Below are 24,116 nucleotides of genomic sequence, written 5' to 3'. Positions count from 1 at the left end.
GTACACTGTACAATTACACTGTTCAGTGTAATTTTTGTTCAAATAATGAACTTTGACAAGGTAGACCTAAGGTCACACTACCATGGCCCTAACCCTAAGTCCCCTTGACACCACCTATTTAATTGATTTAATAACTTTATAACCCCCCCCCCCCCCCATGCAGCACATAACATACATAAACAAGGAGCCTGTGTACATCCTGAGTCACTTCTAAAGGGTTAATACACACAGCATGACCAGTCAGATCACGAGTCAAGTTTGCACCCCCCTGTTCTCTACACCAAACTCCACGAGAGCTATCGAACGGCGCAGAGAGAGACCAATGAGTAAATATTCCAAACCTTTCTTAATGAACATTAGGAGGGTGTGCGGCTCAACCTCCGTAAGATCTTTGTATTTGTCGGTTTAATGCAGAAGCTGCCACACTGTTAAAGTGAAATGACTGCAGTCACACTGAGCCGTAAAATCATTTTTATTTTCACTCTTTAATATGATCAGATGTTATAGAGACAAACATTTAGTCTGAGATAAAGCACACATTCATTATCATTATTCAGACATCATTTGCAAACATAGAAAAGCTTTGGCTGAAGATCTTAACTCGTGCTGTAAAGAAAACATGTTTTCCACAGGATTTAGATGCTGCTCTGCCACAGTTCTTAGAAACACTTCAGAATAAACTCCACAGATATTTGCTAATTACGGAAGAACAAATGCAGTTTGATCTGAAATTAAACTCTACAGCTAAGAACTGACCTGGAGATACAATATTAGATGATTAATCATCATCTTTAAATCAATTTGACTCCACTTTCTTTAGGAGTCGAGCTGGATAAAATCTGAGACTGATTTACTACCAATTTCTTCAACTTGAGTTACGCTTAAGTCCTCTTAAGTAAAAGGAAGCTTCAGACTGAGTAGTTGCTCAGTAGTTCCTCATTAAATCACGAGTGATTCACCATTATCAAGCTTACCGTATGTGTACTGAACTGTAAAGGGAAATATCGTACTGATGAATTACTCAGAAGTTCTGTTTTACTTCAGGAATACCTCACAATTCATTACTGTGTCTAAATAAGGAAAAGCCTCAGTTTCCCAGGAGCAGTGGTTTAGAGTTAAGTATACAGGGGTGTACAGAGTATTCCCACTAAATGTTCAGTCAACGTCGAGCTGACGTACCTCTAAATTCAAACTGATGTGCATCATCAGAAGAGCATCAGAGTCAGTGAATCAGCCGGTGTTTGAATCTTTGTTGAGCATCAACTTTCCTCACAGCTTAATTCATAGATTCTCTTTTTCCATCTAAAACCTAATTCAACCATTTTGAATGTTTAAAGCAAAGCTAACCAGGCAACAAAAGTGGAAGAAACAGATAACAGGTGAGCGTTCCCTCTGATGACACGTTTTTTTTATGTCCTCTTTGTAAAATGTTACCCTGACAACCACATCGGCAACAAAACTCAATCAAAGTGAGTCACAGTGAGTTATCTGATGACAAAAGAGAGACAAAGATGATGGAATCACATCAAATATCCGTCCGTTAACACAAAAGTAGAAACTTATTTAACAATGTGGAGGAAAATGTTAAAAGAAGAAACAATAAACATGTCTGGCCCAGTTGGAGAAGTAAGAGTTAAAATCCAGCTGCAGCGTTTTGAATAGACCGTGGGTCATTGTCATAGCTCCCCACTTCTTCATCATCATCATCATCATCGTGTCCCTGTGAAAACACAAAAACTCATCAGAACTGAGTACTTTGTCTCTCATATCTAGGGATGGGAATTGTTAAGAATTTTGCAATTTTGGTTCCATTATCGATTCTCTTATTGATTCTCATGCATTTACATATAGTACAAATATAATATAGATGGCTTTGAGCTCTGATCCTGCCCCTCAGTCTGCCCCTGAGTCTGCCTCTGAGCCTACCAGAGTTGCCGCCATCGCTTAGCAGCGTGTGAAAGACTTTACATCCGTGCAAAGTAATTGCATTGCAATTAAAATTTCACAAACATTTGATGATTCAGTTGTAAAACTCACAGTTTTGCCACAGTGTGCTTTGTAACCTGAAAAGACACAAGAGAAATTCTGCTTTAGTCTTCAGAACGTCTTGTTTCTGTGAGTTTTATGTGTAAATGTCACCTTTTGGTCTCGTCCACACGTTAACGAACACAACGATGACTGAGAGAGCTGCTAAACCCACAGGAACATAGATGATCCTCCACCAAAAACCTTTAAAGAGAGCAAAATAATTCAGCACACTGTGTTCAGAGTCATGACGCTTAGAATAACAAACGTCTCTGAAACATGGTGTTGGTTCAGTGAAGTCTTTAAAGTGTTGGTGACCCAGCTGACAGGTGGCCTTATCCACAGCTCTGTGATCTGTGAACATTATAACTCGTTACTTATCGCTGTTAGTCTGCTGATTACACTGCTGCAGATAACAGCTGCTGACTGCAATGAAAATGATCTTCTTCTCCTGCACCGTTGATGTTAAAACAGAGATGTCAGTTTAGATGTAGTTTCACTGAAAACCTGAAATCAAAACCTGGAAGTAAACATGCAAAATGTTGCCTGTCCTCACTCACTGATACTGAGTCACAGCTGATCATTAATGCTGCTGTTTAGTTGAAGTTGTTGCTTCTACGTGACAAACCTGGACCTGTAGCTGCAGGTGTTGCTGTAGCTGATGTCAGTGGGGTTGTTGGTTTTGGTGTTGTTGTTGGTGTTGTTGTTGTTGGTGTTGTTGTTGTTGTTGTTGGTGTTGTTAGTGGTGGTGTTGTTGGTATTGTTGTTGTTGTTGCTGTTGTTGTTGTTGTTGTTGTTGGTGTTGTTAGTGGTGGTGTTGTTGGTATTGTTGTTGTTGTTGGTGTTGTTGTTGTTGCTGTTGTTGCTGTTGTTGTTGGTGTTATTGATGTGTCCACTCCTAAAACATAACAGGAAACCACAGAAAATATGTCATATTAACTGAAATCAGCACATAAATCACAAACAGAGATGCCATTCTTCCATCTTCAAAACTACAAACACTCCAGTTTTACATTTCATAGGAAGATGGGATCAACACTCCCCGATGAACTCAGTTCAAATGTTTCTCATGTTGTTTTCATATGATTCAAGTATTGAATATACGTCACTTTATATCTCAGTGACTGAAATAGGATGAAATGACCAAACAAATACTGTCATCAGGCTTTTATAATCATTAAAATCAATATTTCAGCCACCTCATGATATGTTCACAGCCTCCATGTGTCGTCACAGAGCAACATAATGTGTCCATATCAGTGTCTTTGCGTTGAGCTTCTTCACTGTGACCATCATTATTGGGATGTTTCAGAGTGTTATAATGAGTCAGTTCAGGGTGAAAACAGCATGATGTAAATACTCACTGTGAGAAACAGACAGTTTAACCCAAGAGTCTGTAACAGGTGGTCCTGATCTTTTAAACGGGCTGCAGGTGTAATAACCAGCATCCTCTCGTGTGACCTTCTTTATAACCAGAGAGCAGCTCGCTGTAACACTCAGTCTGTCTGATTTAGTTATGGCAGCACTGAGAATATTCCCATAATCAAACAGTGTCACTGGTCGGCCTCCTGGGCCATCGAAGAGCCAGGCATTACTGAAACATTCATCATGAAACTCTTTAAAACCTTTACAAGGCAAAGTGACATCATGTCCAACAGTCACATCCATGTAGATTTGTTGAGTTAATGCTGAAAATGAGAGAAAAAGAAAAAAACAAACTGAAACAAAACTGCAGCTGTTATGTTCTTACTTAATGTTTTATTTTAGATCCATTTTTGAAGAACACACTAAACTCATTGTGTTAGAACAGCCTGGCCTCATGAAACACTTCATTAATAACACTCCAGAGCAACGTTTGTCATTACTTCATCAGGGTTCCCACTCTTTACTTAAGATTATCTTCCAGGACATTTTCAGCTGCTCCAGTATGACAGACACTGATAACCCCATTTCTCTCCTCAGCTTTCTCTTCTCTTCTATTTTCCCTCCTGTACTTTATCCAATGTCCCCCCCAATAAAACCTTAAAGTATTCAAAACTGAACAAATGTATTGAGTTGCATACGGGAAAAAAAAAAAAATCCCCTTTGTGCCCCCCCAATCATTACATCGGATCTGCACCCCTGGGTACTACATGCACCTCCTCCTCGCTGCTTTACAGTGTTGAATGAGGTCCTTTTATTCTTTGCCTTATTATTCATTATTTCATCTTCCCATATTTTATTCTGCATTGATTACCATACCATTTTTTTTGTTGTTTAATCAACCTACCAAGTCTTTTAAATTGCATTTTATTTGTTTAAAAGTAACAAAATAAAGTCAAATTGACGGCTAATTACATCCAGCCCAGTACATCCGTCTTCGGCGTTGGTTTTCTCGTCTGAGTTTTCCCTCTTGAAAGCGACTTGCCAGCCAAGGCTGAAGAGCATGCCCTACCCTGGTTTGTTTCTCAGAGGTTTTCCTTCCTGGGGCTCCTAACATGCATGTTTTTGGATGGTGGGAGGAAGCCGGAGTTCCCGGAGAGAATCCACACACACACGGGGAGAACATGCAAACTCCACACAGAAAGGCCCCAGCTGGGAACTGAACCTGGAACCCTCTTGCTGTACTAACAGCCACCGTGCAGTAAAATTGACAGATTGATAGCTAATAGCTCCTTTATCCATGTTATATTCATTTCATTTATGCTAACAGCATCAGAAATAAGAACCAGCTCCTCAAATGAACATGTAACATGCAGTTTTCACTGCGTACTTCTCTCATCTCAGGCCCCTCTTCCTGTGGTCTGTGGGCTTCTCTTTTGATAACTACTTTAATTGGAAAGTAGTCAGTTTAAGACTATATGAAAAGTAACAAATATCTCTAATTTATTCCTTAATTTATTTTGCAGGACATGTGGGAACCCTGCTCACATTTAGTGTTTCTTTATGCATGATTTCACATCAGTTATTATACAAGAATGACCCCCTGAACTGTTATTTTACTGTAATTTTAACTGTCAACATGTTAAAGTGAAGCTTTATATCATGTAAAGTTTAAATTGTGTGTAAAATATACAGAAAATGAACCAGAAACAATGTGTAAAACCACAGAAACACGATGGGTGAAAACAACCCGTAAACTTCTTTCTCTTCTATGAATGTTACCGTTTAAACTCTCAGTAGTTTTACCAACAAAGAGTATTTGTCTTTTTTTAGATTAATGATATGTTTTCTTACCTGTAAATTGAAGCATCCATGTCAGGAACAGAGATAATTTAAATGATTTGGGTTCAGTCATTCTGCAGTTTTCTCTGACTTGTCCTCTTGCTGTCAGCTCTCAGAGTGTCTGAAACTGAACTCTAACAGTCAGATGTGGCGTCTACTTCCTCTGATTAAAGTCCCCTCCTCACTGTGACCAGAGAGGGTTTTTTTATGTTAGCAGCTCATACAAAGTCCTCAGTTCAAGTAAATATGTGAAGAAATATTACATTATAAATAATGTAGAGGAAGTCTACATTATGTCGTCAGTGTTGCAGCCCAAACTCACGGGTTAATGAAGCCACAGAATACTTCAGCTGCTGTGAAACAACAAAGATAAAATGTGTTGGTGGTCTGACACCAGTTGGGTTCTCACCTTGGAGATTAAACTGTCACCAAATGTAGACATTTTTAAATCCAGGTTAAAAACTTTTCTTTTCTCATGTGTCTATGCATGAAATCTGCACCATATCTTTTAACTTATCTGGACTGTTGCTTGTTTTTATTCATTTAAATTCATTTAATTCTTTCTATTTATTTCCTTTTACATATTTTTAAGGCCTTTTCTGCTCCCTTCTGCCATGCTTTTATTTTATGTAAAGCACTTTGAATTGTTTTGTACATGAAATGTGCTTTACAAATAAATTTGACTTTGACTTAGCTCTGAAGCCATCTCTCTATGTTTAACTACAGGAGAAGTGCGTTGGTGAGAATGTGGGTGAAACAGCAGCATCAAATATAAACATCATCATCATCATTATTATTTTTACGATTAAAATAATTCTTTTCCTTTAGAATAATAAGAAAATGTTGTTTTTTGGTATCCAAACAGTGTTTGTTGTCCGATGCAGAAGAATGTTTAAAGACTCCACCTCAGCTGTGATTGACAGGTTTCTCACATTTACACACTGAGAACGATCATTAAAACCGTCTCTTCAGAATTAACAAAGTTTTATTTTCTTTCTCAGTTAGATTTCATAACATATATTTGTGTCATTATGTTTCGAAGTGGCTCTATTTGTAATCCACCGGTTTCTCCCTGCAGCTCTGTTGCAACAGCAGAGAGGAAAGTGTTTGGTGAGCACGACTTTATCACAGCAGCAGAGCAGCTTTCAGTCCGAAATGGTGATAAGATGATCATCAGAATGAGTCAGCGGAGCAGAGCGTCAACATAAGATATCTATCTTAGTTCTCTGAAACTCTACTTTTATCCCTCCACTGCATAGCCGCGGGAACATTTTCTTAGCAGGGGGTGCTGAGAAAAAAACGCTCTGCTCTGCACTCAACTCGCAGCTTTGGCTGCAGCTATCGTTTCGTTTCTTTTCCTTTTTTTTTTTTTCATTTTTATCAACAATACTGTAACGGACCGTGAATACACTGCGGCTGTTTGGGTTGTGTTCGGGCAGGTTGTGCTGCAGTGTGTGGGGCCGCGGGACGTCTGGAGGGTGGCGTTGTCAGAGGGGTGGTGGGGGTGTGTCCGCGGTGTGTGTGCGTGTGTGTGCGCGTGCGTGCGTGTCGGGAGAGAGAGGTGAGACGTGACAGGGCTAATGCTATAACGCTATATGCCGGTTTGATTGCGCGTGTTTTGGCTGCAGCCCACGACAGCCTGTGTTCAAGATGAGGAATAAAGAGCAGCAGAACCAGCTCATGCTTCGTAGCTCCTTTATTCCGGGTCGCTTCAATATTTTTGCACAATGTGTGACAGAAATGGCAGGCCTGTTAAAACCGAGCAGTTTATCCCAAACTTTGGACATATTTTGCCTTCTGTGGACGATCTCTTCGCTCTCTTCCATAGCGCCAGCTTGTTTTGGCTCTGAGTCGGTGCGTCACTGTTTACAGTCCGTGTAGAAAACGATCCCCGGGGCGGAACACAAGTGACAACTTCAACGAAAAAATGAATAAACGAGGGGGGAAAAAAATCGAGTACTTTAAATTCTTAAATTACTCGAGTACTCGTTGCAGCTCTACACGGAAGTCGCTACACTAAAAACAATATATATATATATATATATATACTCACAGTGGAGCAATACTGCGCGAAGTAATGCAAATCAGCCTTTTGCACACTAAATGGTTACTTTGCCTCTTTCATAACAATATTACGTGTTTTTTGTTAATTATTACAGATAAATACATCTGTGTAATTGGTATTGACTGTGTATGCACATAAAACTCCAACAAACACCAAGAAGGGGTTGATAAGAGGATAAATCATTACTTTGATATCATGCTGTCCTCCTGAAGTGAAGATAAGAGGCGTGTGAGACTGAAAGTTGGGCGGTGACGGCTGCATTTTCTCATTTCTCATTTCCAGTGGTAATAGTGTACAGATACTTCAGAGTGAACGACTCGTGTGTTAAACAATGATGTTCCCACAGTGGTGGACAATGGACACAGCAAACACAGGAGCTATAGAAGTCCTTTCTCCTTTTTAGTGAACATAGTTTCTACACACTTGGAAGGAACAGAGGGATCTTTTTTTTCTTACTGTGCTCAATCTTTACTTTTCCTTCACATGAAATTCAGTCCTGTTAACAGGGTTCATTCTGTCATTTAGATGTGATCAATTCAGTTTGTTTTAAAAGCACTGTGACATATAATACCACGACTGAAATAAAGTGTCCTCAGACGTGTCGTGGTGTGTGTGTATGATCACATTGTGGTGTTATTTAAGACCAGGATACAACTCAGAACATCCTCTAACTCATAGCAGGTGTTTGGTTTGGATTTCTCTCTCATCAGCACCAGAGGACAGTGGCCCAACCTCTGAGTGACCACATGAAGAACATCATGAAGTTCATCATTTCAACACTTTTATCAAACTGATTAACATGAAATATCCTGGACAGAGTACAATTCAAGTTAAACCACCGTCAACCCTCCTCCTCGAGCCAGACTGGAGACTGACAAGTGCTTCAGTTTCTCCATTTACACACAGACAGCTTTATATATCATCTTCAAATGTTACTGGTTGTACTGGCTCATATTTTCACTGTAGAACTTTTACCTGCAGCTGACTATTTACAGTGCGTCCTTTCTACAGTTCATCTAGCAAAGGATCCACCTCCAGCATCTCCACCTGTGCAGGGACAGTAATTCTTATCATGGAGTAGTGATGCTCATGATGACCCACTGACTTAAAGACGAATGTTCAACTTTGAGTCGTTGTTGTAGCTCTTAAAAAAACAGGATGTACTTGGCCACATATAATCTGATTTTAGATCCTAGCTAACAACTCCCTGCACAGCACTATGTTTACTACAGAAATATACGACACACACTCATCTTAGAACCCTTCATTGCACACTTGGAAAGTTGTCTGACTTATTTCATGCTTGAATATCCAGTCACAAAATATTTTCACAACTAGAATTAATTATACTTACCTGCAAAGGGGTTCAAAACCACCTTTGTCCACTGCAGTTAACGTCTCCAGTACCACGTATTAGTGATCAGCTACACTTCCACAGCTAGTTCTTAAGTTGTGCGGACAAATGACAAATGACTTAAGGGAACTTGCGCATTCACCAATGTTTTTGAATTTTGAGTTTTCTTTCAGGTATGAACAGAATTCACGAGTGATCCAGACCTGTCGTAGGAGTCAGGTAAAAATATTTCGCTGTTTCGAACACTAATTGAAGGTTAATTTGGCTCTAGATATAACAAGGTCAATGGGAAGTGTAACCAGCTGTGTCATGCTGACTTGCTACTTTTCGATGCCTTAGCATGTCAAGCTCTTGGAAGAGAGCGTGTTTTCCAAGACCGTGTAGATATGAGAAGAAAGACAAATGGCTGCCATCGTGATTTAGATTGCGAAGGACCAGTGGTGTGCACAGACTTTTTAAAGGGCAGGGATGGAAAGAAAAAAAAGGGCACACCACTGTAAAGGGCACTTTTGCATGCGTTTTGGCTCACAAGGGTGCACTTTAGCACACGTTTTGGCTCCCAAGGGGGCACTTTAGCACGCATTTTGGCTCCCAAGGGGGCACTTTAGCACACGTTTTGGCTCCCAAGGGGGCACTTTAGCACACGTTTTGGCTCCCAAGGGAACACTTTAGCACGTGTTTTGAATCCCAAGGGGGCACTTTAGCATGTGTTTTGAATCCCAAGAGGGCACTTTAGCACGCCTTTTGGCTCCCAAAGGAGCACTTTAGTACGCGTTTTTCAACAACTGGGCCACAAGGGGGGGCGACCACCTTCAGAAGGCATGCCAGTTTATTCTCGCATTCTGCGTTTTGCAAAATATTGCCATGAACGAGGGTCTCCCACTACCTGAATCAGCCCGAAGACACCCCATTTTTTAAGCCATTTTCAAATCAAACCATTTCGTCTTTATTTCAGTGACATTATGAACTACAGGTGACACGAAATTAACAGCACTCGTAATGTCTTCCCATTTTTTCACTTTAGCAGGTCCCGTAATTCCACTGCTGACACTGCTAAAAATCTTTTTGCACCTTTATGCCATTCTCATGACTCAACACTCAACACTTCCTGGCACAGGAGAGAGGAAGTGTAGCCTTATATGGTATTATTTTGAGCGTGGAGTATGCAAATTAACTATCCTCATGCACTTAAATATGCACAGGTGGCATTCATCATTTATGCAGGTAGTTTTTCCCTCTTCTGTATTTGCATTTTCTATTTGCACATTTTCAAAATTCTGAGCAAAAGTACATCAGACTTTGAAAAGGTTCCCTTTAAAGTAGCAGGTAACATTTTAAATTTCCTGAGAGCATCGATAGGTTAACATATCCTTCACTGTTGAAGACAGGGGAGTGTTTAAAGATTGCCCAAGTGTAGACACTTATAGGCATGTGACATGCGCTGAGTGGATATTTTCACAGAATTAATGTAATGTGACACTTCTCAGAAAGTCAACCACAAAGAGGAAATGTAATGACCTCTTCTTTTCTTTTTGCTACCAGAGATATGTGGGCTTAAGGAGTTCCGACAGAGAATGACTTCACTGATAATAATCCTCATTTTCATGCTTCAGATCAAAGGTAATTACTCTGATTTTATATTCTTATTTAAATTGTTCCATTTTTAGCAGAAAACATTTGCAATCATACGATTATAGAGAATTGTTTCTGCATTTAAGGCAGTGGAGTTAAGAATACATCGCCGGAAAAAGAGCAGTTCCTCCTCTGAATTGCAACAGTTAAAACCTTCACTGTCTGTTTCATATAGCTTACAATTTAACTAACTTACACTTATAGTTGCTAAAAACTACAACTTCAGCTGTCTTAGGATATTGTTGTGGCTTTTAGAAAATATGACTATTCTACATTTTAAAGACTCTTTAGAAGGAACCAGTGAGCTTTAAGCTGCGAATGGATATTAGAGGAAGGAAGTTACAGGAAATGCTTCTGGTTTTGTCTTTTGAAATGATTTGTTAACTGCAAAAGAAACAGAGAATAACATCAGACTGCAGAGCTGTGCTACAGATAGACCTTACAAAAAAACTTACAAAAAAAACCCCCAAAAATGCTGCTCAGTATTTAGTTAAATATTTCAAATGCTCTACTCATTTACTGTATGAGAAGGAATGCACACCAGTAGTTGGAACAATTTACCAGCACAGTGCAATACAATTTAACACCAGGCAGCCACCGCAGCAAAACCAGATTCAGCGAGGGCGTCCTGTGACCCATCGTAATAAATACATGCTTATTTTATCATAAACACAAACACACAGATCACATTCGGTGAACACACTCTTCTACATAACTGTCTAGTTTTGACTAGTTACACTGGTCAGTTTGAATTCTTACCGTTATGCAGAACAGAGTATTGGTTGGAACACTTTCAGGTGGTTCTTCATGTCTGTGGCCTTACTGCCATAAATCAATCAATCAAACTTTATTTATATAGCACTTTTCAAACAGTTGAAGTTTGTTAGTTTGGTTATTGATCGCAGTCTGATTAGAAGAACAGACACGAATGTGATGACCCCTAAATGACAGGATGAGTGGTAGCTGCTTCTGTTGAGTCATTTTTATTCAGAAAGCCAACCACAAAGTAAAAAAAGAACCAACTCCTGCAGATCAGTAGCAGAAAACAGCCCCAAACATTCACAGAAGGACACAGAATGGCTCTGCTGCAGTTTATTTTCATTCTTCTTCTTCAGTTTGAAGGTAAAGATCTATTTTATACCAAATATTGTAGGGCTGTTATTACTTTTCATAAAGCTGTAGAGATGATTTAAATGACACTTTTGTTACCTTTGATAAGCTGTTATCAGCTTCTTAATATGAAGAGTTTCTTTGTGGGAATAAACCAGTCAATTTAAACAGATTCTCTAATTGATGCCGAATTCAGGGAAAAAAGGAAGATTTCAAGAGATTTTAAAATGATGAAAGGAAGCATCTGCTGTTTTAATCAGTAAGTCTGATATCAGACTTAAAGACATCTTTTTAAAAGCTTGCAGATTAAAAATGTTCATAACTCCAACAGTAATGGGTGCAGAAACTTTCCTTTTGTTTGACTTCAGATCTTTAGGTTTACATTCATGATTTTGTTTGTGGCTGATGTGTTCAGAGTGAAACTTTCCTCAGAATGTGTCCTTTTCTCTGCTGCAGGCATCAGTGGAAGAAGAGAAGACTTTCTATACAAAACATCTGGAGATGAGGTCGTTCTGCCTTGTAACAGTGATTCATCAGGTTTCACATGTGACACTGTTACCTGGCTTTACAGCAGAGATAGAAGTAGTACTAAAATAAAGGTTATTGGGGGAAATGTTGTTAAAGACTCAGCTGGAGCTGACAGGCTGAGTGTGAACACTGACTGCTCTCTGGTCATCAACAACTTCACTGCTGAGGATGTCGGTCATTACACCTGTCGACTTGGGCAGGACGTTAAATTTGATGGAAATGTGTATCTCAGTACTTTGACTAGTGAGTATTTTTCTACTTTACTTTATTTTTTACTTTTTCCAGTCAAGTTCAATCCTCCTCATTAACACAAATCTGATCGGTAAGTTCTCAAAGAATAAGAGAAGCTTTTATGGTTATTAATCTGGCAAACACTGACCTCAGTTTTCTTCACCTTCATAATTACTGTCAACTTAAACTGTAACGTTTCCATCAGACAGTCAGAAAGTTCAACTAAGACACATCTAAACATGAGCTCTCATGTCAAATCTCCTTATTTTAAAGTATAATATTCCACAGTTTTAGGCTGAAACAACATGAATCACTTGTTTTCTCTCAGTCTCTCCATCTCCGCCAGATGCTGATATAAAGAAGGATGGAAATGTCACATTAACGTGCTCTCTGTTGAGATTCCCTGGCCTTGGTCCTTGTGGTCAGAACAGCGTTCGCTGGGTGGATGAGAAAGGAACTGTGCTGCTTGGTAAAGGTGTCGGCTATGAGTTCAGAGGACAGACAAACTGTGCTTCCTATCTGACTGTGAACCATCAGAGTGGCAACAACAGAAGATTCACCTGCCAGTTTTGGAAGGAACAGACTGTGAAGATAGATGCTCACTACACACCTGTCTTCACAGGTAGGATGCCATGTAATCAGTCATTAAATATGGAAAAACAGAAAGATTGATCAAAACTCTTTCATTATTTTCAGATAAATCTCTCTTAATCAGGTGCTGCTTTGAAAATGTTTTCAAATGAGTGTACTGAATATTCTGTTTTCAATGTGTTGGCCACGATAGATGATCAGACCTCAGCTCCTGTCACCATCATCACCATCATCGGAGCAGCGGTCGGGGGGGTGGTGGTTCTGCTCCTCATCATCACTGCTGTTCTCATTAGATGCAGGAGGAGAGCCGGAGAGACAGAAGATCAGAAAATCACAACAAGTACAGAATGTGTTTCAGTGTTAAAAAATCTCAAAAAAATTTATTGAGACAATTTTAGAAAACACACAAAAATATTAGAATTCAGTAAGAAAAGAAACTCGACTTCACATAAAAACACTTTAAGATGACCTGTTTAAGCTCGTGATTCATTTTTATTTATTTTGACTGAGATCTTTACATTTGAGCTTGGAATCAGAGGGTTAAAAGTATTACTGTCACAGTGGAATCATGTAATCTGAATGGGGATATAGTCCAAACTAATTATTATTTATCCAGAGGTTGAATGAGTTTAACACTGAAAACTAACATCTACTTCCCTTCATGCAACAACAGGAAACTATATCTGGATGACATTCAATAAGCTTTCATGTCAAGTAGAATTTAATGTTGTGGATGAAGTATTTTCAGATCATTCTGGAAAAAAGCTGCATTTTAACAGCAGTTTTAAACTTCTTTAACCAGAAGTGTGTTATAACTAATAACATATATAAGTATAATGTCTATAATGTATAATATTCTTTACAAACTCGTCATATTTTATCGTATTTTACAGATGTTCTGAATCCAACAGACCACAATGTAAGTATTTAATATATATTTTCTGATATCATGAATGAAGCCTAAGGCTACCCTTCAAATGTATTAAGTGTTTGCAACATGTGTGAATGTGTTCATTCGACATTTAGTGAACATCTGGAACAACATTTGATGCTGATCACATGTAAATGACAGTAAATGATCACATGTGCTTCAACAGATGTTTTTGTAGGGTAAAATATATTCAAATATTCAGAGTTCAGTTGCTCTGTTGCTTTAAAACTGATGCTGATGTTTTTCATGTTCCAAAAACTTTTGATTAACACTTTCAGAAGAATTAAACTGAACCCAATTTATTAGAGAACATTACAGTTCATAGAGCTCACAGCGGCCACTGGTGGCCAGAAGCTAAACTGCATCAGTTTCAGTGCTCAGTTTGTCCATTTGTCTCCCCTGTAAGAGCATAAAATTGTGCTTTAAAACACTTGTGAAAACAAGATCTGTGTACTTTCTGTTTGTCTTCAGGATGAGCCAGAGAGCAATGTGACCTATGCAGCCGTTGACCATTTTCTTCCAGCTGGCTCTCCTAAAATAAAGGTGAGTGACTCATCTGTGGTTGGGAAATCTAAATATTGATCCCATTTTAATTTTGTAGTACTATAATAAGAATTGTGGGAATTCACTTTATTCAACTCTCATTAATAAAGATATTTCAGTCAGTGTGTGACTCCAACCTCCAGCTGTGGAAACTCTGCAGAAGATCTTTGTCTGCTCCAACATGGCAGTGTTATCTGACACAGCACCAGCTCAACAAAGAAACTGCTGTCAGAACGTTAAAACTGCAGTTAAACTGCAGATTAACACATGTGGTTTTAGAATTATATGTCCAGCAGCCACACGTGTGTTGATGTCCAGATACATTTGGAACTAGCATCCAATCCCAAACTGTTCTGATTTGAACCAGTTACTCTAGAATACTTTGGTATCCAGAGGAGTTCATGGTGGACTCAATGAGTGCAAGGTGCCCAGGTCCTGTGGCTGCAGAACAAGCCCAGATCATCAGCCCTCCACCACCGTGCTTGACAGCTGGTATGAGGTGTTTGTGCTGATATGCTGTGTTTGGTTTCCTCCAAACGTGCTGCTGTGCATTATGACCAAACATCTCCACTTTGCTCTGGTCTGTCCAAAGGACATTGTTCCAGAAGTCTTGTGCTTTGTTCAGATGCAGCTTTGCAAACCTAAGCTGTGCTGCCATGTTCTCTTTAGAGAGAAGAGGCTTTCTCCTGCAGCCCTTCCAAACAACAGTGTTCCATGCCCTGATGTCTTAAAGCATTTTCTGTTTCAGGTCATAATCGTGTTAAAACTCTGGTTTGTGTCATGCAGCTCACACAGGAGGAAGATATGGTGACTTACTCCACTGTAAAGACTCAACCAAAGGCGGAAGTGAACAATGATCCCAGCAGTTTTTACAGTTGTGTCAACCTACCGAAATAAATCAGTGTGAATGAGTCATCTGATGACATCAGTGTCTTCACTCAAACTGCTGTCACTCAGCTGGGCTTCAGCTCCAGTGTTATCAGACAGCTGTTCATCAGAAACAGCTGTTCCATTCATTTAAAAGAACGCATCAAAGCAGAAAGGTGCACACATTACAGGTTCTAAAGAAATTCATGCTATTATCAAAGGATTATTAGAGACTTATGGAGTAAGTCTCTGCTGTTTATTTCACTTTACGTCTCAGTTTTTCTGGGTATTTCTTAAAATATTCTCACTGAGTCGTCAAACATTCTTGCTGTTATAAGAAGCTTTTTCTTCCTATGAATACATTTTGTTCTCAGCTTGTGATTTAGCTGCATGAGGTTATCAGGTCGACTGTATTTCTGTGTCTTTTGTTCATGTCCAAATATTTTTATTGTTATATCTTTGTGAAATGTTGAACTTTTACTGCAAATGTAAATGGATATTGTTTCTCATTATGTGTGTTTTTAGCTCATCAAAGACGATATAAAAAAGTCATTTTTTCCTTTCAGCAATTTTATCCATGAGTGTTTTCTTATGCTTTGATTTTCCTTCTCATTCGTGTCTCCTCATTTCATGTTTCACTTTGGATTTGGCTCCTGAGAAGAGTTGAGCGCTTTAGATATGAAGCAGCGCTTCTTGATGCAGTCTGAAACTTGAACTTTACAGGACTTATATCTTTCTGCTGCTCTGCACTCGCCTGCTGGATTTTAAAGTTTTCACGTATACCAAACGAGACTCCAGGTATGTGGGTTTTTGGGGAGTCTTTGTTTTCTAATACAATCTCAGAGTCTTCTCTGCTTCAGTCTGCCAGCCTGCGGGTAAGATTAAGAGACGCCGGCTGCACGAAACTGGGTCATCTGATGAAGCCGATTGTTTCACCTGTGGACGCATCACCTCCACCAGAAATCTATGCTGCTCCTCCACAGCCTTTAGGAGAATCTAGACTTTCTGTGACCAGTGGAATGAGGGCAGCGAGTGTAGCTTCCCCTCTTTGTCTGTCTCACCAGCTGTGGGGCAGTGGCAGGAGGGAGAGGCTCAGCTGCTGTCCCTCAGAACACCACATCTGGGCAAGTTTCAGGATGCTGGAAAGACTGAACTTCACCAGACCTGTGTCGAGGTTCTAAATCTCCGGAAATTGTCTGGGATTGATTCTTTTGGCCAGGACTCCTCTCTGAAAGGCAGCTGAAGGTCCCTGTACAAGCTTCCCATTGAGAAACTGAGCAGATCTCCAGTGGAGGATTGTACATGGAGGAATAGCTACAAACAGAACTGAAACCCTCAACCTGTTTGTTGAGAGTTCAAGGCTGGCATCTTAAAAAGCTTGTTTCACAGTCTCGGGGAGACTTGAACTGTTTAATTTTGGTCCAAAGTATTCTGCAAAGAAAAAGTTGAAAGAAAATTGTTGAACCTTTTATCTTGTTCTGCCAAGTTGGCTATTTGGCTGATGTGCAGAAACAGGGCCCAAAACCCAGGAAGTACAGAACTAATGTCGGTTATTCAGGGTCTATTAAAGACTCCAATATATTTATTATAAAATGATGAAAAATATGAAAGATTCCAAACGTGTGTGGGCTCTTGGTGGAGTTTTGTGTTCTGTGGGTAGAGGTGGGAATTGATTATCAAATTTTGTGTTTGTTGACTGTTTTGTGTTGTTTTTCTTTTCCTGGGCTAAAAAGGCAATGATTTGTATAGTTTTTTTTACTTGTAGTGCTCTAATAAGGAGAATTTTAAAAACCTATTTAGGTAGATCCTGTTCTTTTGTTCACTTCTGTTATTTTTCCAGCTTCACACCTGGTTTCTGCTGCTGATTGCCTCACCTGCTGTTCATTTTGCTGTTCTTCAGTGTATATTCTGCAGGTTTTCTCTTGTTCATTGCCAGTTCCTTGATGTCTTCTGCCTTAGGATCTGTCAGTCAGCCTGTTTCTTCCATTTGTTAGTGAGTTCTTTCACTTCATATCTTTCCTTTTCTGCCCTGACTTGGCAGCGACTTTTTTATAGTAAAAATAAAACCTTCATTATCTTATTGCCTATTCTCACCTTCTTCCTCTGTAAGTCCAGCATTTAACCACATTTAAACTCGTACCTTGACACAAGCTTGAGCTTGTCTTTGTTTCAACAACATAATGGATTTAAAGTAGTAAACTCTGCATAGTTTTGTGGGTCATACACACACCCTTACTGTACAGATTGGATGTACAACACTCGGGCTCCAAAGCCTGATTCACTCTACTGAAGCAGACTGGATTAAAACAGTGTCCAGGCTTGTATGACCGATGACATTAGAGGCTTCATACGGCCCAATTTTCTTTGTTTTATTTGCACAAATAGTTATGTACAAAACAGTTACGGCATAACTTCCATTTACGGTTTAATCAGGCAACAGGTGCAGATAAGAACCCAGGAAATCCAAAGAAAACAGATAACTTAGAAAATGCATGATTAAGTCAAATGAACCATAAATCCTGTTTTTCAAGCTCAAAATAGTTTATTTGAGAAACACGATGAACACAGCTGTGAACAAACAGAGAGACTGGAGAGCCATGTCGTTCTGATACATTCGGCAGGAAATTCTTCTTCATGTTTGCAAGGTAAGACGACGTCATCTCCAATCATGACAGCAATGCTGGAAGCTGGATTACTAACTGCTGTTCTCTAACAACTCCCTAAATGTCTACACTAAAACCTCCTTAAGACAATTATAGTATCTACTTCCTGTGATTAATGCCTCCTCCACATTATCATCTGTGGAATTTCTGGTGGTGGATCACGTCAGCTGCTTTTAGTTTTTAAGAAGCAAAAATTGCCAGTATGATATTATGAGCAATGTGATGCATATTTCCAAGTAGACATGACCTCATCACCTTTTAATAAAGAAATGGAAATAAAATGTTAAAATGATGTTGTCAGACCAAATATGCAAAAAGCAAAAAGAGCAAAATAAAGCTTCTTATTACAGCAAGAAAGTCTGATGACTCAGTGAGAATATTTTTAGATATACCCAGAAAAACACAACTTACTTTATAAGTCTTCGTAAGTCTTTAATAATCACAAGATCAATGAATGACTTGTTTTAAAAAATCAGAAACTGACTGAGAACACAGGACATGTTTTCCCCTCCTGCTTTGATGTAAGTAGAAAGCTTCACTTCAACGTAAAATAACAAACAGCTGTTTCTGATGAACAGCTGCGTCTGATGTAACTGGAGCTGAAACCTACTGAGTGACAGCGGTTTGAGTGAAGACACTCATGTCATCAGATGTCTCATTTCCTCATTTATTTCGGTAGGTTGACACAGCTGTAGAAACCGCTAGGATCATTGTCCACTTCTGCCTTTGGTTCAGTCTTAATAGTGGAGTAAGTCACCATATCTTCCTCCTGTGTGAGCTGCATGACACAAACCAGAGTTTTAACACGATTATGACCGGAAACAGAAAAAAAGTTCAAGAATCAAGGTGTTGCAATGGTCCAGCCAAAGTCCAGACCTCAGCCTGACTGAAATGCTGTGGTGGGACCTTAAGAGAGCTGTGCAGAAACCAATGCTGCAAACCTCAATGAGCTGAAGCAACGCTGGAGAGAAGAGTGGCCGAGATTCCTCCACAACCATGAGAGAGACTGATAAGTCACACAGGAAACCATTACTGCAGCTCACTGCTGCTGAAGCTGCTGCTACAAGCTGCTGGATCAGGGGGTTTACTTAGTTTTTCACACACTGCTTATGTGTTCTGTCTCAGTTTTTGTTCAGTAAATAATGACTCTATGTAACATGTCATGTGTTGTTCTTCTGAGGTTGTTTTTACCTTATTCTAAAATCTGGTAGCGACCAGGGGCCTCATGTATAAAGGGTGCATTCACACAAAAAAGTGGCGTACACACTTTTTCACGTCAACGATCAGATGTATCAAGAGCGTGGAAATGTGCCGTGCCTCACGCCAACTTCAGCACTTTTCTACAGCAGATTACCAGTCCGCCCCTGGCTACAGATGTTTTGCTCTGAGCTTGTGGGGTTTCAGCTTTTACAAATGTCACCAGTTCAAAACAGAACATTCTGTGACAAATATGGTGTGGATGCTGGTTGCAAAAGTATCTGGAAATCAACGTGTTACATGTACGAAACTCACGTGTGGCTGCTGGACATATAATTTTAAAACCGTAGCGTTAATCTGCAGTTTAGCTCATTAGCCTCATCTCTCTAAAAAGTACATGGCAGCACAGCTTAGGTTTGCAAAGCTGCATCTGAACAAAGCACAAGACTTCTGGAACAATGTCCTTTGGACAGACCAGAGCAAAGTGGAGATGTTTGGTCCTAATGCACAGCAGCACGTTTGGAGGAAACCAAACACAGCATATCAGCACAAACACCTCATACCAGCTGTCAAGCACGGTGGTGGAGGGCTGATGATCTGGGCTGGTTCTGCAGCCACAGGACCTGGGCACCTTGCAGTCATTGAGTCCACCATGAACTCCTCTGGATACCAAAGTATTCTAGAGTAACTGGTTCAAATCAGAACAGTTTGGGATTGGATGCTGGTTCCAAAAGTATCTGGACATCAACACACGTGTGGCTGCTGGACATATAATTCTAAAACCACATGTGTTAATCTGCAGTTTAACTGCAGTTTTAACGTTCTGACAGCAGTTTCTTTGTTGAGCTGGTGCTGTGTCAGATAACACTGCCATGTTGGAGCAGACAAAGATCTTCTGCAGAGTTTCCACAGCTGGAGGTTGGAGTCACACACTGACTGAAATATCTTTATTAATGAGAGTTGAATAAAGTGAATTGCCACAATTCTTATTATAGTACTACAAAATTAAAATGGGATCAATATTTAGATTTCCCAACCACAGATGAGTCACTCACCTTTATTTTAGGAGAGCCAGCTGGAAGAAAATCGTCAACGGCTGCATAGGTCACATTGCTCTCTGGCTCATCCTGAAGACAAACAGAAAGTACACAGATCTTGTTTTCACATGTGTTTTAAAGCACAATTTTATGCTCTTACAGGGGAGACAAATGGACAAACTGAGCACTGAAACTGATGCAGTTCAGCTTCTGGCCACCAGTGGCCGCTGTGAGCTCTATGAACTGTAATGTTCTGTAATAAATGGGTTCATTTTAATTCTTCTGAAAGTGTTAATCAAAAGTTTTTGGAACATGAAAAACATCAGCATCAGTTTTAAAGCAACAGAGCAACTGAACTCTGAATATTTGAATATATTTTACCCTACAAAAACATCTGTTGAAGCACATGTGATCATTTACTGTCATTTACATGTGATCAGCATCAAATGTTGTTCCAGATGTTAACTAAATGTCGAATGAACACATTCACACATGTTGCAAACACTTAATACATTTGAAGGGTAGCCTTAGGCTTCATTCATGATATCAGAAAATAAATATTAAATACTTACATTGTGGTCTGTTGGATTCAGAACGTCTGTAAAATACGATAAAATATGACGAGTTTGTAAAGAATATTATACATTATAGATATTATACTTATATATGTTATTAGTTATAACACACTTCTGGTTAAAGAAGTTTAAAACTGCTGTTAAAATGCAGCTTTTTTCCAGAATGATCTGAAAGTACTTCATCCACAACATTAAATTCTACTTGACATGAAAGCTTATTGAATGTCATCCAGATATAGTTTCCTGTTGTTGCATGAAGGGGAGTAGAAGTTAGTTTTCAGTGTTAAACTCATTCAACCTGTGGATAAATAATAATTAGTTTGGACTATATCCCCATTCAGATTACATGATTCCACTGTGACAGTAATACTTTTAACCCTCTGATTCCAAGCTCAAATGTAAAGATCTCAGTCAAAATAAATAAAAATGAATCACGAGCTTAAACAGGTCATCTTAAAGTGTTTTTATGTGAAGTCGAGTTTCTTTTCTTACTGAATTCTAATATTTTTGTGTGTTTTCTAAAATTGTCTCAATAAATGAAGTTTTTTTAACACTGAAACACATTCCGTACTTGTTGTGATTTTCTGATCTTCTGTCTCTCCGGCTCTCCTCCTGCATCTAATGAGAACAGCAGTGATGATGAGGAGCAGAACCACCACCCCCCCGACCGCTGCTCCGATGATGATGATGATGGTGACAGGAGCTGAGGTCTGATCATCTATCGTGGCCAACACATTGAAAACAGAATATTCAGTACACTCATTTGAAAACATTTTCAAAGCAGCACCTGATTAAGAGAGATTTATCTGAAAATAATGAAAGAGTTTTGATCAATCTTTCCGTTTTTCCATATTTAATGACTGATTACATGGCATCCTACCTGGGAAGACAGGTGTGTAGTGAGCATCTATCTTCACAGTCTGTTCCTTCCAAAACTGGCAGGTGAATGTTCTGTTGTTGCCACTCTGATGGTTCACAGTCAGATAGGAAGCACAGTTTGTCTGTCCTCTGAACTCATAGCCGACACCTTTACCAAGCAGCACAGTTCCTTTCTCATCCACCCAGCGAAGGCTGTTCTGACCACAAGGACCAAGGCCAGGGAATCTCAACAGAGAGCACGTTAATGTGACACTTCCATCCTTCTTTATATCAGCATCTGGTGGAGATGGAGAGACTGAGAGAAAACAAGTGATTCATGTTGTTTCAGCCTAAAAACTGTGGAATATTATACTTTAAAATAAGGAGATTTGACATGAGAGCTCATGTTTAGATGTGTCTTAGTTTAACTTTCTGATTGTCTGATGGAAATGTTACAGTTTAATTTGACAGTAATTATGAAGGTGAAGAAAACTGAGGTCAGTTAATCTCAGTGTTTGCCAGATTAATAACCATAAAAGCTTCTTATTCTTTAAGAACTTACCGATCAGATTTGTGTTAATGAGGAGGATTGAACTTGACTGGAAAAAGTAAAAAATAAAGTAAAGTAGAAAAATACTCACTAGTCAAAGTACTGAGATACACATTTCCATCAAATTTACCGTCCGGCCCAAGTCGACAGGTGTAATGACCGACATCCTCAGCAGTGACGTTGTTGATGACCAGAGAGCAGTCAGTGTTCATACACAGCCTGTCAGTTCCAGCTGAGTCTTTAACAACATTTCCCTCAATAACCTTTATTTTAGTACTACTTCTATCTCTGTTGTAAAGCCAGGTAACAGTGTCACATGTGAAACCTGATGAATCACTGTTACAAGGCAGAACGACCTCATCTCCAGATCTTTTGTATAGAAAGTCTTCTCTTCTTCCACTGATGCCTGCAGCAGAGAAAAGGACACATTCTGAGGAAAGTTTCACTCTGAACACATCAGCCACAAACAAAATCATGAATGTAAACCTAAAGATCTGAAGTCAAACAAAAGGAAAGTTTCTGCAACCGTTACTGTTGGAGTTATGAACATTTTCCTGTTTCTACTTTATTGTTTAAATTAACCTTGAACTTCATCTCTTTTGCATCCCAAAGTCGACATTCATTTGAAATTTTTTTCAAATGTAACCGAGTAAACTCGTTTATTCCCACAAAGAAACTCCTCATATTAAGAAGCTGATAACAGGTTATGAAAGGTAACAAAAGTGGCATTTAAATCATCTCTACAGCTTTATGAAAAGTAATAACAGCCCTACAATATTTGGTATAAAATAGATCTTTACCTTCAAACTGAAGAAGAAGAATGAAAATAAACTGCAGCAGAGCCATTCTGTGTCCTTCTGTGAATGTTTGGGGCTGTTTTCTGCTACTGATCTGCAGGAGTTGGTTCTTTTTTTACTTTGTGGTTGGCTTTCTGAATAAAAATGACTCAACAGAAGCAGCTACCACTCATCCTGTCATTTAGGGGTCATCACATTCGTGTCTGTTCTTCTAATCAGACTGCGATCAATAACCAAACTCTAACTAACTTCACTTGTGCAGTGATCTGGTGTCAAACTGAACATGACACTGAAATTTCATCTTATTTCTTTTCTTTATTTGACTTCAATCAACTAAAAAGTGTTTTTAGTTTGCCTGAATGATCCATTTGGTGTCGTACAAAATAAGTGTTGCAATTTCCTTCCTGTTGGCGAAGAAAAAGGAAGTATCATGTTTACTAATGTTCTGTAATCGGTCAACTACAACTCTGGCTTCAACCTTATTTAATAAACTACATTACCCATGATGCACCTCAGTTGTAGTTCCGTTTTCGAGCACCTGTTAGTTCAGTGCAGTGTTGCTCAGATTAACAGATGACAACACAAACACACACACCTGCACACGCACTGAAGCAAATAATGCACACCTGTAGCTTGTAAAACCATCAATGCTTTTATTCCTCTATCTGCCGCCTCCTATTCATCAAACTTGTTCGGACTATATACCTGGAGTGGGCCTTAAAATCAAATATTTGATCTACCATCTTCCAGATGACTGTTTCCTTTCGTTCAGACTTTATAAAGAGAGTTTCACAGGGACATCACAGGGTGCTTTTAGATGATATACCAAGAAATTAACATGTGTGCAGACATACTGTCAGAGTAATGAGTAATTCTCTGGATTTGAGGAGGACGGTGTTCTGGCTGAAGAACAGACGTGCAGGAAACCTCTCGAGCTGAAGGTTGACAGGTCAGTGTTGCATCATTTATTAATCTTGACATTGTGATTAGTCTGTTATGCTCTTTTTCTCTAACACTTAATGAATCATTAAAATAAGACCAAACCAGAAGCATTTCTCCATGTCCTGTAACTTCCTTCCTCTGACATCTGTTCGCAGCTTAAAGCTGGTTCCTCCTACAGATCAGAGTCTTTAGCCACAACAATATCCTAAGACAGCTGAAGCTGTAGTTTTTAGCAAACACAAACAACGCACAAACAACTCTATAATCGTATGATTACAAATGTTTTCTCATAAAAACTGAACCATGTAGATAAGAATATAAAATTAAAGTAATTACCTTTGATCTGAAGCATGAAAATGAGGATTATTATCAGTGAAGTCATCCTCCGTCTGAACTCTTTAAACCCACGTCTCTCT

The 24,116-nt window shown here is 39.2% G+C and overlaps 2 protein-coding genes and 1 long non-coding RNA gene across 3 annotated transcripts; 1 reads left to right on the top strand and 2 right to left on the bottom strand.

The window, feature by feature from the left end:
* Window positions 1-746: 746 nt before the first annotated feature.
* On the bottom strand, window positions 747-2,905 carry LOC140266862 (uncharacterized). Its single transcript, XR_011907175.1, has 3 exons — window positions 2,654-2,905; window positions 2,038-2,229; window positions 747-1,720 (listed from the first exon to the last, which is right to left on the bottom strand). It is a non-coding gene; the product is annotated as an uncharacterized lncRNA (long non-coding RNA).
* A 3,974-nt stretch (window positions 2,906-6,879) lies between these two features.
* On the top strand, window positions 6,880-15,640 carry LOC140267579 (uncharacterized). Its single transcript, XM_072362893.1, has 7 exons — window positions 6,880-6,958; window positions 11,847-12,161; window positions 12,478-12,771; window positions 12,934-13,080; window positions 13,634-13,659; window positions 14,143-14,214; window positions 15,001-15,640. The coding sequence occupies exons 1-7, from the start codon at window positions 6,880-6,882 to the stop codon at window positions 15,109-15,111; spliced, it is 1,044 nt and encodes a 347-aa protein (XP_072218994.1). The 3' UTR covers window positions 15,112-15,640.
* Window positions 15,641-18,159: 2,519 nt separating this feature from the next.
* Window positions 18,160-24,116, bottom strand: LOC140267085 (uncharacterized). Its single transcript, XM_072362255.1, has 7 exons — window positions 24,037-24,116; window positions 22,053-22,367; window positions 21,434-21,727; window positions 21,125-21,271; window positions 20,551-20,576; window positions 19,997-20,068; window positions 18,160-18,522 (listed from the first exon to the last, which is right to left on the bottom strand). The coding sequence occupies exons 1-7, from the start codon at window positions 24,080-24,082 to the stop codon at window positions 18,412-18,414; spliced, it is 1,011 nt and encodes a 336-aa protein (XP_072218356.1). The 5' UTR covers window positions 24,083-24,116; the 3' UTR covers window positions 18,160-18,411.

The sequence above is a fragment of the Leuresthes tenuis genome, unplaced genomic scaffold (genome assembly GCF_036924035.1).
Source record: "Leuresthes tenuis unplaced genomic scaffold, fLeuTen1.0.hap1 SCAF_13, whole genome shotgun sequence".
In the NCBI taxonomy this organism is placed as follows: domain Eukaryota; kingdom Metazoa; phylum Chordata; class Actinopteri; order Atheriniformes; family Atherinopsidae; genus Leuresthes; species Leuresthes tenuis.
Note: the sequence above shows the minus strand (reverse complement) of the source record. Positions and strands in the feature narration are given on the sequence as shown.

What these genes read in the sequence shown, in the direction of transcription:
- LOC140267579 (XM_072362893.1), top strand. Translation starts at nt 6,880, where the DNA reads ATGAGGAATAAAGAGCAGCAGAACCAGCTCATGCTTCGTAGCTCCTTT. An exon ending in TGAATCCAACAGACCACAAT is followed by an intron (nt 13,660 to 14,142) that starts GTAAGTATTTAA and finishes GTTTGTCTTCAG; the next exon opens with GATGAGCCAGAGAGCAATGT. An exon ending in CTGGCTCTCCTAAAATAAAG is followed by an intron (nt 14,215 to 15,000) that starts GTGAGTGACTCA and finishes TGTGTCATGCAG; the next exon opens with CTCACACAGGAGGAAGATAT.
- LOC140267085 (XM_072362255.1), bottom strand. Translation starts at nt 24,082, where the DNA reads ATGACTTCACTGATAATAATCCTCATTTTCATGCTTCAGATCAAAG. An exon ending in CTACACACCTGTCTTCCCAG is followed by an intron (nt 21,272 to 21,433) that starts GTAGGATGCCAT and finishes TGGCCACGATAG; the next exon opens with ATGATCAGACCTCAGCTCCT. An exon ending in AGATCAGAAAATCACAACAA is followed by an intron (nt 20,577 to 21,124) that starts GTACGGAATGTG and finishes CGTATTTTACAG; the next exon opens with ACGTTCTGAATCCAACAGAC.